At 38.7% G+C, this 12,100-nt stretch overlaps 1 protein-coding gene across 4 annotated transcripts in view; it reads left to right on the top strand.

Annotated features, from left to right (window-relative positions):
- LOC119424771 (transcription factor 7-like 1-A) overlaps positions 1–12,100 on the top strand; it is a 31,054-nt gene that overhangs the window by 8,457 nt on the left and 10,497 nt on the right. For all 4 annotated transcript variants that reach the window (XM_037692276.1, XM_037692274.1, XM_037692275.1 and 1 more), the window contains exon 5: positions 9,342–9,419. In XM_037692276.1, coding sequence (XP_037548204.1) covers positions 9,342–9,419 — 78 coding nt within the window. The remainder of the gene's footprint in view (positions 1–9,341; positions 9,420–12,100) is intronic.

The raw sequence follows: 12,100 nt of genomic DNA, 5'->3' as shown, positions 1-12,100 counted from the left end.
GTGGGGGGTGGAAGAGTTTGAAAGCTGCAATCAGAATAAATAGCTTGAATTTTGATTAAATAGCTCTGTATTGTTGTGTTTCTTCTTGCAGGCTCCTATTTGGCGGGCAATGTTTAGACAAAATTTGTGCTGCACTCAGGCTTGATTTGGTCCATATTTGTGATTTCTGGTTCCTTTCCTGGTTTGTTTTCAGTCTTGACTGTGTGTATTTAACCCAGACACAGATGAAGGCTAAGCACACAGCCAAGCCCACTCACACAAACACCTGCATTCCTCAGCATTGTAGTGCCCTCCCCTTCGCTCTGTGGCTCATTGTTGTTCTAAGCAGGGTCCTTATGCACAGCTCCACGGGGGATTGCTACATCTCATTATACCTAAGAAAACATTGACACCGAGTTTAAATTTGTAAACATTTGTGTTTTTCTTTTTGAGTTTGAATATTACTGCTGGAGGCCCCAGAACAAAACACAAAAGGAATGAATAATTCTTTGCATTTATAAAGAAATTGGGGAAGGGAAGTCCTGAGATTGCCATCATTGTATGTTCCCATACAATGGCAAAATTATGCCCCTTCTCCATTAGTAATGATACATACAACCAGTCCTTTTTTCCAGGACTCTTGTGCCCCTTTTGCACCGCTCCCTGCTCAGATCAGCCTGGATTTACACTGAACTTCAGGATGAGTTCTAGAGGCGTGTCCAGAATCCAAAATCCTGCTAATGAACTTAGTGAGAGTTCTGCGATAAGTTAAACTCAAAGCAGTCTGCTCCTCAGATAAATAATGCTAAATTATTATTTTTAGATATGAATGTTTCTGTTAAGGGCAGCACGGTGGCGCAACTGGTAGAGCTGCTGCCTCTCAGCGAGCAGGTCCCTGGTTCAAACCCCGGTCCAGGGGCCTTTCTGGGTGGAGTTTGCATGTTCTCGCCGTGCATGCGTGGGTTTTCTCCGGGTACTCCAGTTTCCTCCCACAGACCAAAAACATGCATGTTAGGCTGATTGGTAACTCTAAATTGTCCCTAGGTGTGAGTGAGAGAGTGAATGGTTGTTTGTCTCATTTGTCTCTATGTGTCCCTGTGATGGACTTGCGACCTGTCCAGGGTGTACCCCGCCCCTCGCACAGTGATTGCTGGACATGGGCACCGGCGACCCCCGTGACCCAAAATGGAAGAAGCGGGTAAAGATAATGGATGGATGGATGGATGTTTCTGTTAACTTGTTTTATATATGAATATTTCTGTTCAGTGCCCTGAGACGACTTCTGTTCTGACTTGGCGCTATATAAACTGAATTAAATCAGCTGAACCAGATTCTACAAAAACATCTATATCATCATTTGATGTATTTGCACTCATTGTGCCTTTTATTGTTCAATTTAGATATGTGGTTTTGTTTCTTGTATACAGATTTTATTTTATACCTGCTCTCTGATCTGTGAAAAGAACGCTGTGTTGTGTGATTTGACTGCGAGACCCTCTGGTCAAAGCCACAGACTCATTTTGTGTCAGCTCTCCATTGAAGTAGAAGGAGGCGCCAACTAGAGGTTTGGAGGGTGAAGTGTTTCAGTGTAAAATGCTGCTCTGTTGCTGTTCATTTCTTAAGTAAGACTGGAAACGGTTAAGAGTTAACATATTCTTTTGTTTAAAACATATGACTAAAACTACATTTGATATATTTTGCACTGTTTTGTACTAGAAGAAAGAAGCTTAATACTTGATTTGTTTACTATTTAAAAACTCTCTGGACCTAGTAGTGGAATTTTCTTGATTCAAAATATATGATGGCAAAAGGACACCCTATGCTTTTTTTATTCCTATTGCAAATTTTATACCAAAAACATATCGTGATATATATCGTTATCGCCACTCTTCACAATACATATCGTGATATGAATTTTATGCCATATCGCACATTCCTAAATGTTCCCCACTTTAACCATTTGTTCTGGTGATAAAAAAAAAACAACCTATGACCACAAAGCGTTCGTAATGCAAAACCCCAACCATGGTGTTGGAGGAAAAGGGGGTGCAGCTCATGCAATTAAGGGGCGTTTCACTTCGGGACAAATTGCGATCGCCGATTGGTCAGTTGTTGACAAGCCTACTGGACTGATTGACAGGTGGCATCATGTCACTTAAGCCAAAGTTTTTATTTGCATTCATGTTGCTTCCCATTCTCTTGTTGATAATGGAGATATCTCCATGTGCATGCAGTAATTCTTGAATGTGAGTGATCCCAATTACCGATAAATCAGCAGACTTCTCTGCCCTTGCTAATGTTTATATAGCGTACGTTAGCATTATATTGGGACTTCCTGTGTTTCACTTTATTAGTAACAATCTTTCATAGACAGGTTGGTGTTATTTTACATAGGTGAATGAATAAAGCTGGCTCCTTGCTTCTTAATCAGCTAATCTAAACAACTACATTTTCCTTCAAAAATGAAAATAAATGTACAAAAATAAAATACAAATTGTAATTGTATTACATTACTATCTTTCTGACTGAAGTAGTTTTATTTCCAAAGGTAAAACAACTTTCCACTGATAAGCTTTCAACCTGAAAACAAGTTATTCCTGCATTTTCTCTGCTGCTCTGTTTTCCTCATATTTGCGTTCATGAAGTGGAGAGCCAGTGTACCTTCAGTCCAATCTTTGTGTTTATGAATGTGGAGGAGGAGATGCGCCTGCCTGTCTGAAGCAAAGTTATTGTAAACAAGCGATCGCAAGTTAAACGCTGCTCGACCCGAAATAAAGGCTGTTTACTGTGCTGATGGGCACGGGCAGGAAGCAGGAGGCAGCATGTAGAGACAACCTGTCTGCTCACTCCGTTGTACTCCCATAACCTCCCCTTCCTCCTCCCACTTCACCCACCAGTTCAGTGCATGCTGCTGCTTCTTAACTAAAAGAGAAACATCCACATTTCCAAAGCTTGCAACAAGTATATCGGATCATTCTATTTGTACTCAGGAGTTGCAGGTTCCTTGTCAGATTATCTACTTTTCTAAATAATGATAAACTAATTATCCTCCAAAGATCAAAATCAACAAATTTGTTATTATTTTTTCAACAATCCGCTTTGGCTTTTACTGTACACCACACAGCAAAATGTTACAATGGACTTGTAAATTAAAGTATAAAATATAGACATAAAGTTTCAACTTCAGCATGACCATATGAATAAAATTAAGCTAATATTTGTCTTTTTAGTAAATTAAAAGCCAAGTACATAAAAAAGCATGTTAATATTTTTTTATTTTATTTTATGAATCGTCATATTCATCAGCAACATTGATAATGGAAAATGTTCAATCCAACCCATACTGGAACGGCTCTCCAAGTAAAAAAAATAATTCTGTCTGAAATGTAAAAATCCTAAACAATCCCTACTCCCAAATTAACATTTGATGCATCTCCAAACAAGAGGCCGAAAACTTCTGAATAAATGTAGCCCAATTAAATTAAATACTGTTCTTGAACCCTTTGGAGTCGATTCAAAATCTTGGTCTATCTGTTAAAGTAACACTCTAAATTTTTTTCATAAATATTGTAAGTGTAACTAGCATGTAATTATTAAAGTTGAAATATACAAAATCATAAAAAAAGTTCTCAGTGTAATTTTTTTTTTTTTCTTATTTATTTGCGTTTTTTTCATATAGAGGGATGGACTGGAAAATTGAGGCTGCAGCATCAAGTTACACCAGTTCAAATTTAGTAACGATAGCACCACAATGATTATTCTGGACGTAATTTATGAGAGTATGTATATTTCAAAGTGTCAAAATGGAGACCAACATGTCCACACAGTACACCAACAACTCCTGGGCTCAAATGAAAGGTAAGAACTTCAGGAATCATATTCTGATTCCAGATTTACTGTCAACATGATTAAAATATAGAGCAAATTGAATAAACAGTAAGGAGGCACACAGCTATAAGCATGTAAACACACCCACCCTAGCACCACACACAACTGAAAACACGACAAAAAGAGCCATGATTTCTTAAATGTTTCCAAAAGTATTTACATCAAAATAATATATAAACAAACAGCAGCAGTTTATAAAAGATTTTCACTTACTATTGTAGTAGAATATGTATGACTCAAAACCCACTACGTTTTGCATCTTTTAGTTGATGCACGCTGGCTCAGGCTAAAAAAAAATAATTCCAAATAGATTTTGCCCACGAACATTGCATATCCATGTGACGGGAATTTGATTGGCTGCATGTCTGTAGCATCAGAACAGCATCAGAGCTGACTGCTCAGTTCTGTATGCAAAACAGTGAGGGTGTCCCCGGTCAGAACACATGACTCGGTCTATATTAATGGCTCTGGAAAGACCTTAGATCGACTCAGATGATGAGTCAAATGAGGTGTCACTCAAAAGAGGAGGGTCTACCGCAATTTTGACACCCTAGTATTTAAATGAGAAGCTCCTGGTAAAGTGTAGCAGCTGTTTAAAGCAGAAAGACGTCACGACAACCCACGCAAGTGGACCATTGCCAGTTAAGTTACCAGCTTCAGTAATCCACTTTAGATTAACTTCTGTCAGTTTGTGTTTCAGTCATACAAGTTCAAGTATTTTATTGTCATTCGCGTCACGTGGTACATGAGGTGGAATGATATTATGTCCTCAAGGTCCCAGTTATTACATCCAAAAATAGCAAAAATATAAAGTACAAAAAGAAACTGTATAAGGATCTAAAGTGTACACTAACATATATGCGAAACGAACGCTAAACACATACACAAATGTCTAGCTACTATCAGAAAACATGTTGCTACAGTTTTTAAATGCAAAAATGACAGAGAAATACTTGACTCGTTTGTATTAACAAATTATATTTATTCCAATTTTCGACTAGAACAGGGTAAAGTTGAACATAACACTATTCCCAGGTCCAAGTTCTTCTGAAGTAAAAGGAATGCAACGTATATTCAATATAGCAAATAAATAAAAAAACTAACATAATAAACGCTAACAGGAAACAATAATGAGGTCATTCTCCACAAATACACAAGCAGTGTATGTTCATTAGTCAATGCTTAAAAGCTTTTGATGTTTAAACAACATTTATTAATTTGGTGCTGGTTTCCTTTAAAATATTACGTGCTAAATGCTTTTGAGACTTGGTTTAGGAAAATGCATTACCCATTTTTCTTTTAAAAGTTTTAGCATTATGTCATTGTCTGAATAATTAGGTGTTTTTCATTAACAAAGTAATTGGGACTTCAAGACATGGGATAAAAGTTCGTAGTGTTTGTGATCATAGCTTTATTTTAAACCTTCTCTTTCTGTTTACTTTGACAGAGCTGACTGTGCTAACAGTCATGTGCTTGTGTGTCTGTATACATGCTGTAGTTTTTGTTTAAAGTCATTCCCTTTGGCTGACTGTGTCCCAGAATGTTGACGGACACAGTTTCTAACGTCTTGAAATACTAGACATATATTGTATGTACGTACAACTAAAATAGAAGCATAATGAACAATAAAACAAAGCTGCTGAAACATGACAACACATGAAAAGAGATATCTCTCTTCAGTTTGTTTGTGTTGAATCGGAGTATAAATTCAAGTAGCTGCACATAGTTTGGGACTAAACAAATAGATCTATAAAACAGTTGCTGACTTGTCCCTCAGTTGATCTTGTTACACAAGTGTCATCTCTAAAATCCATACCTCACTTTTTTTGTTATTCTTTCTGAGACAGACATGAAGCAGTTGCTTGACCCTCAGAAGGTCCTTTGAACATTATGATGGATTTCCCCCAGTTAATATGCTCTAAAGGATTTTTTTTTTTAAACAATAAAAATAATAATAATAAATTTCAGTTCGGAGTCCACTGGACTCTCCAGGCCAGGCAGCTGAAAACGATGCCTTGTTTGTCAGTGAAAATTGCATGTGTAGCTCGATGGGCCAACATGGGAGTTTTTATTTTTTATTCAAATTGTTATTTTTTCATAGACCACTCGTGCACAACATCAAACTGTGCTTTGTTGTATGCTTTTATTGAGCCAGATATATTCCCAAGCTGTTGCTGCATGGGCTGGCAGCACGATGGCGCAGTTGGTAGATCTGTTGCTTTTCAGCAAGAAGGTTGGCAGATCAAATCCTGGTCTGACACCTTTCTGTGTGGAGATTGATGTCCCAGTGAGGTTTCTCCAGGCACTCCGGTTTCCTCCCACACACAAAAACCTGCATGTTAGACTGATCGGTAACTCTAAATTGTCCATATTTATGTGAGAGAGTGAATGGTTGTTTGTCCTGTACTCTGTTGCGAAGCAAAGAGAGTAATTGGAAATGACTGTCTGTCTTGGGAGCTGGATAACTTGGAAAAATAAATGAGCTACTGACTTCCTTTTTGGCTTATGGCTGCATCTAGTTATAAGAAAGGTCCTTATCGAAACTTGGACTACCACGTCATAGAGATGGCCACCATCAAATATATATAACATCTGCCCCATCATCTGAGGAAACTATTCTTTCTAGTTTTATTTTGCTTAAAAGTACGATTTTTCTCAAATGACTGAGGTGGCCGAAGATTATTCTGTGGTGGCCACCATTGGCCACCCCCTCGCTCTATTATGCCTAATGGTGCTCCTTCCACCCACCAGGATTCGTCACTCTGAACTGCCTCGGACATGAATTTTTTTTTTTTTTAATGCAGTGTTTCTCTTATCGTTATCCAAGCAGGGCACCCCGCCCTGTCGACAGAAGCAAGCGCCTGCCTACCAAAATGACCTTTACCCACAGCTCCACCAACCAGGGTTCACTTACCTTCTCTGTTCAGTTCCAGTCCAGAAAACACTCCTCTCAAAGACTACAAACATTCCCTAGTCAAACCCCTCGGCACCAGGGGGACATTGCTGTGATGGACTTGTGACCTGTCCAGGGTGTCCCCCTCCTCTCGCACAGGGACGGCTGGAATAAGGGCATGGGTGACGTCCACAACCCAGAAAGGAAGAAGCAGATATCGATGATGGCTGGATGTATGCAGCACGATGCAAAAACTATTGACATCTTGATTTCAGTCAAGTAAACAGGAGTAAGCAGTTGTATTTATTAATTTGAGCCGGAGGATAAATTTACCTGCAGCATGTTTTATTCTCGACTCATTAGTCAGACTGTTTTAAAACATCTTATATTTGCACATTTCACACACCGTTTATGCTTCTCTGTAAGTTCATTAAATACTAAGTGCGCTTTTTATGTTTCACACTATCTAAATCTAGACAGCTGTACTTAATTGGTGGCTTTATTCAAAACGATTTAAAATTTAAATATATAAAACTAAAGTGATTGAAGGTTGTGTTTTAATGACTGCAGCCTTAAAGCATGTAAACTTTAAAAGTTTCTTTTTTTTTCTTCATAAAACCCTTATGTGTGTGTGCTCTGTAATGTTTTGTAAACAGCAGTAAACCTAATAAGTTTCCCCTGTGCTCCGGCAGTGAGTTTCAACTTCCCTCAGTAATGGAGTCTGTGTGTGAGTCCACACTGTCCTGGTATTTGAAACAGCTGGATCTAGTTAACGCGCAGCCAGAGCTTCCTCGGGCCTCTGAATGGGGGCAGGATACAGGCTGCTTTGTGAACCGACTGTGTGTGAATTTTTTGTTTCAGACTGTGTAGGCCGGGCAGACGTCCGGGTGTTTCTGCAGCAGGTGGGGGAAGTGTTCTGTGTGTCTGTGTTTGGATGTTTGTCTGAGGTAGATTCAGAGATAAGATTAATCATAGTTGGGGGGGGGAAAAAGCATTACCACTGTTTCCCCGTTTATTGAGATGGTGGTGATTTATTATTTTTTTGTTGTGTGGTCTCTGAACAACAAAAGTTGGATCAAATTCAGTTTCTAGTCCAATTGGTAAATTCTCCTTTTTATATATATATAAAAAAAAAATCATGTCTACATCCCATTGTTTTGTCGTATTCAAAGGAAATCATAGGGTTTGAATGAGTACCCTATTTTTAAATAAGATTTTTGAAATAAATTGTTTGGTTGTTAAAACTTTTAGTTTGAAAGTTCCATCTAACAAAAGAAAATGTCCGGTTTGAAAAGGCAGCGCTTGAAAAACGTCTGATTGTGGTCTGGACGAGATTTCACAGCTCCTGCTGCTCTGCCTACTTTGGGTTCTCCTCTCGTTTGGGGTCAGAGGTCACAGTTAAGAGTCTGTAGGCGTCACTCACAGCTGAACGAGCACCAAAGACCCTTTCATTTGTGGGGTTCTGCGTGTTTGACAGAATAGGAGGGAGGGTGTTCCCCATTTTCAGACGACTCGGTCAGTAGTGGGGCGTGGTGATTTGAGGCGCTGCTGGTGTGTGGAAGTGTGTGGAGTGGACTCTGTTCTTTGTCCAGCTCCACCCTGAAGACCCAGCGTCTGAGACAACAAACAACCATCTAATGTTCATCACATCAGCACAAACATCTTATCTACAACCGTCTTCCTCCTGTGGAAGTCGACTGTTTGCCTCCTTGTTCATGAGTGTGTGTGTTGTGGGAGTGCAACTTGTCCTTTTTGGTCTGAGAGAATGTAAACATGTGGGAGATAAAGCACTATCTCATCTCAGCCTCTACAATACAAGTATTTCCTCCTGCTGATACTGGCCATTTAAAGCTCCAAACATGTCTTTGGTGCGAGTGTTAAAAAAGAAAACCCACATTTTGTAGAAATATAGACTGTAAACAAGAACATAAAAAGGTGATTAGGACAAAGTCAAGCTTTAAGCATTGTAATCACTTCAGGTAAATTGTTTTGTACCCAATCATTTGAGAAATTAATCTTGGTCAAACTTGTTTTTTTTTTTTTTTATTTATTAGAAAAATGTAGTTTTTCAGGATATGTACAATTAAATTAATCACAAAAACATCTTAAATATTTATAGACATTATTCGTTTATCATTCAGTAGCAGTACATTTTAAATCTTAAAAAGACTAAATACAGTAATATGACAAAAATAATAAAATGTGTGCCTTTTTCAAAGATAATTTTGTACATTTTTAACGCTCGCTGAGTCGCTGTCTATTTCATTTTTTGGGGCACAAAGGATTTTACGATTTGAATGTGAACGTAAATGTGGGTTGTCATTAGTAAAGGGGTTGTGTTTGAAGAAAACTTCAAGTAAACTTGGCTCAAGTAGTACAAAAGTGTTTTTTTTTTGTTTTTTTTAAACAAAAGTGAAGTGCTACGTGCAGCAACATGTGATGACAATCACAACTGTGTTGCTTTATTTAATGGTATCTGCAGGTCTTATTATGACACTATGTGACTGGTATAATAAACAACAAAAATGACTGCTGTTGTCTGAAACGTGTGCGTGGTATTAACCATCACTTCTCTCCTCAGTACCTGCCGTTTCAATGGCCTCTGCTGGATGTACCAGGAAGAGCAGCTGTCAGAGACGCCTCTACTCCTACACACCTGGTAAAACCTGCTCTCGCACACGCTCCGTAAAATGTCTCACAGTTAAACAGTCTGTTGCAAAAACTTTAAATGAAATAATGTCATTAATATAAAAACTAGGGATGCACCGATCCACTTCTTTTTTTTTTTTTTTTTTAACTTCCGATCCGATACCGATCCAGCTCCGATATCATCATCGTTGATTTTATATGAGGCTGTAATAATCTCCTCTCAAGTACAGTTTGTACAAATATATGCATGCATGTCCAAAAAGGCAACTTGAGGTCAGTTTTATTAATGTTGGATAAGTTTTAAAGTTAGACTTAAATTCTAACACAAAACATGTTTCTTTTTATTCATAGCTTTAAAGTGGATATTAAAGTGATTAATTTAAGTGATTGTTTAAATTATTTTATATTTTTTTAAATAAGGGGCAGATATAAGATTATTTTTCTTCTTTCTGAACTCTTTTCATTCACTGTTTTCTTTTTGATGATTTGTTTTTATTTAGTTTCTTTTAAATGAATTAATAAATGAATTAAATTAAATAAAATGTTAAATGGCTTCAAACATCTGCTAAGTTCGTGGCATAAACCAACAAACATGTTCCTGTTTTTATTATTTTACATCACTTTATAATGTAGCTGTTTTTGTTTTGTTTTTGTTTTTTTATATAATTTTCAAATCATATGTTTTTTTTTTTATGATCGTCTACTGTTGTACTGATAAATATCTCATGCAGGGTAAACTATATCTTGGCTGCAAGTATCAATCTGAGAAATCCTTCGTTTTCTACAAGTGATAGTGGTTGGTCATTAATTATGATGAAGTTTAGCAACTTCTCTGTAAACATTTGAGTTCCGTGGTTTCAGCGATCTCTTCTTCTTGTTCAGTCCGAAGCAGACAGCCTGATTTGGGGCAGCCGCGCTCAGTCTGTCCCTCCTCAGAGATGGGCAGACTGAGCGGGGCAGATTGGACGCGGCTGGCCGGGGTCGAGATGCTGTTTTGGGTTGAGCAAAGAGCAGCGCCCCGCTGAAGCCACGGAGCTCGAATGTCCAACGTAAAACTAACTTTAACACAGTTTAATGTGGTGCTGTGGCTCTGTAGACATTGCACGTTGCCGTCTTGTTTTGTGGTGTTTCTAGTGTAAAATACTTCCACACAGCGGACATGTTTAGATGAAAAGTTTGTTAGCTGTTAGCTACAGTGCTGCTAACTCAGTCCTCACGTTGTAGCTGGCTGCAAACTATGAACTGGATTTCCTGAATGTGAGGCGGGTCTTATTACTCTGGGTTCATGAGACACGCCGCCGTTCAGGAAATCCATTCCATAGTTTGAAGCCAACGTGCATCACAACCACAGACAAGCATCATGGATCGGAAATATTGGCAGGTTGGATCGGAACAATCCGATACGTAAATTATGCTGCTATCAGAGCCCGATACCGATACTGGATCGGATCGGCCCCATCCCTAATAAAAACCTATAAAATCAGCAACTCAAACTCCTAACACTTAAAAAATTATACAAAATGTAGTTTTATGATGAACTTGTAATAATGTTCACTTCTTCTGCGTTTCTTGTTCATTAAATCAACTTCCCATTCTCACAGACAAATAAACATATTAAAGTAGCTTCATTCCAATAAATTTTATTTATTGAAATCTTCTAAAACCAAAACATTACAGATTTATAAACTTCCACACAACAGCTGCACTTTCTGCGATCTGCCAGCAGAGGGCAGTAATAATTAATTACTCGTGTTTCAAAGTCCTACAGAAAGTGGGATAAAGGGCTGTAATCATTTTCACAGTTCCAGGAGGTGATATGCTACATGTTGTTTTAATGTGTGTAATTGTTTTTAATCAATATAGAAAGCCATGTCAGTCTGGAGATCAGTTTACTGCATGTTTGAGCCATGCTGTACAGCAGGGCTATTCAGCTAAATTGATCAGGAGGCCACAGTTACAGAAAGCCAAGAGCAAGTTTATTTTATGGTTTAAAATGTAGTTTTAGTTCAAAATGAACCCATTGGTGGGCTGAACTAATGCCCCTTTTCCACCATATGCTCAGTTGACCACAGCTTTAAGCGCTTTCCACTAGTACTTTGTACCAGTTTCGCCCCCTTTTTTTGTCACTTCTTCTCAAGGGGTCCAAGCGAGCCGAGCCGGCATAAAAATGTGACGTCAGAACACCGTTGGTCACTGATTGGTCAGGGGGAGGAGTCACTGGATCATTCAGAAAACTTTTCACCGATCTGCCATTGGCAATTACTCGGAACAGCGGCTGGACTGATTTTTAATACTTTAAAAACAATAATGACAACTCCGTAGTCTAATGCTGAAGTCCAGGCGTTTTTTGTGCTTGATGGCCGATGACAAAATTCAGAGCGAGCTAGTCACCGTGGAGGATCATAAGAGCTGCCGACCCGTTGAAGCACGCGAGGCCGGGGTCCCAGCTTCACGTGCTCACAAAGGCCAGGGCCCAGACCCCGGCCTCGCGTGCTCACAAATGCCGGACTCTGAGCCCTGGTAGATTGATGGACCGGTATGGAGGGTGGAAAAGTTTTTTTTTTTTTAAACATTCTATATTTTTTTTATCAGTGAAGATTAAAAATAAATAAACGTTTGGTAGACGGGGTGCTCGGTTCTGTTGACGAGGCGCCCCGCTTGTATAATGATGTCATGAATGGGTGATGTAAG

This window comes from Nematolebias whitei, chromosome 18 (assembly GCF_014905685.2).
Source record: "Nematolebias whitei isolate Nwh7 chromosome 18, NemWhi1, whole genome shotgun sequence".
NCBI lineage: Eukaryota > Metazoa > Chordata > Actinopteri > Cyprinodontiformes > Rivulidae > Nematolebias > Nematolebias whitei.
Note: the sequence above shows the minus strand (reverse complement) of the source record. Positions and strands in the feature narration are given on the sequence as shown.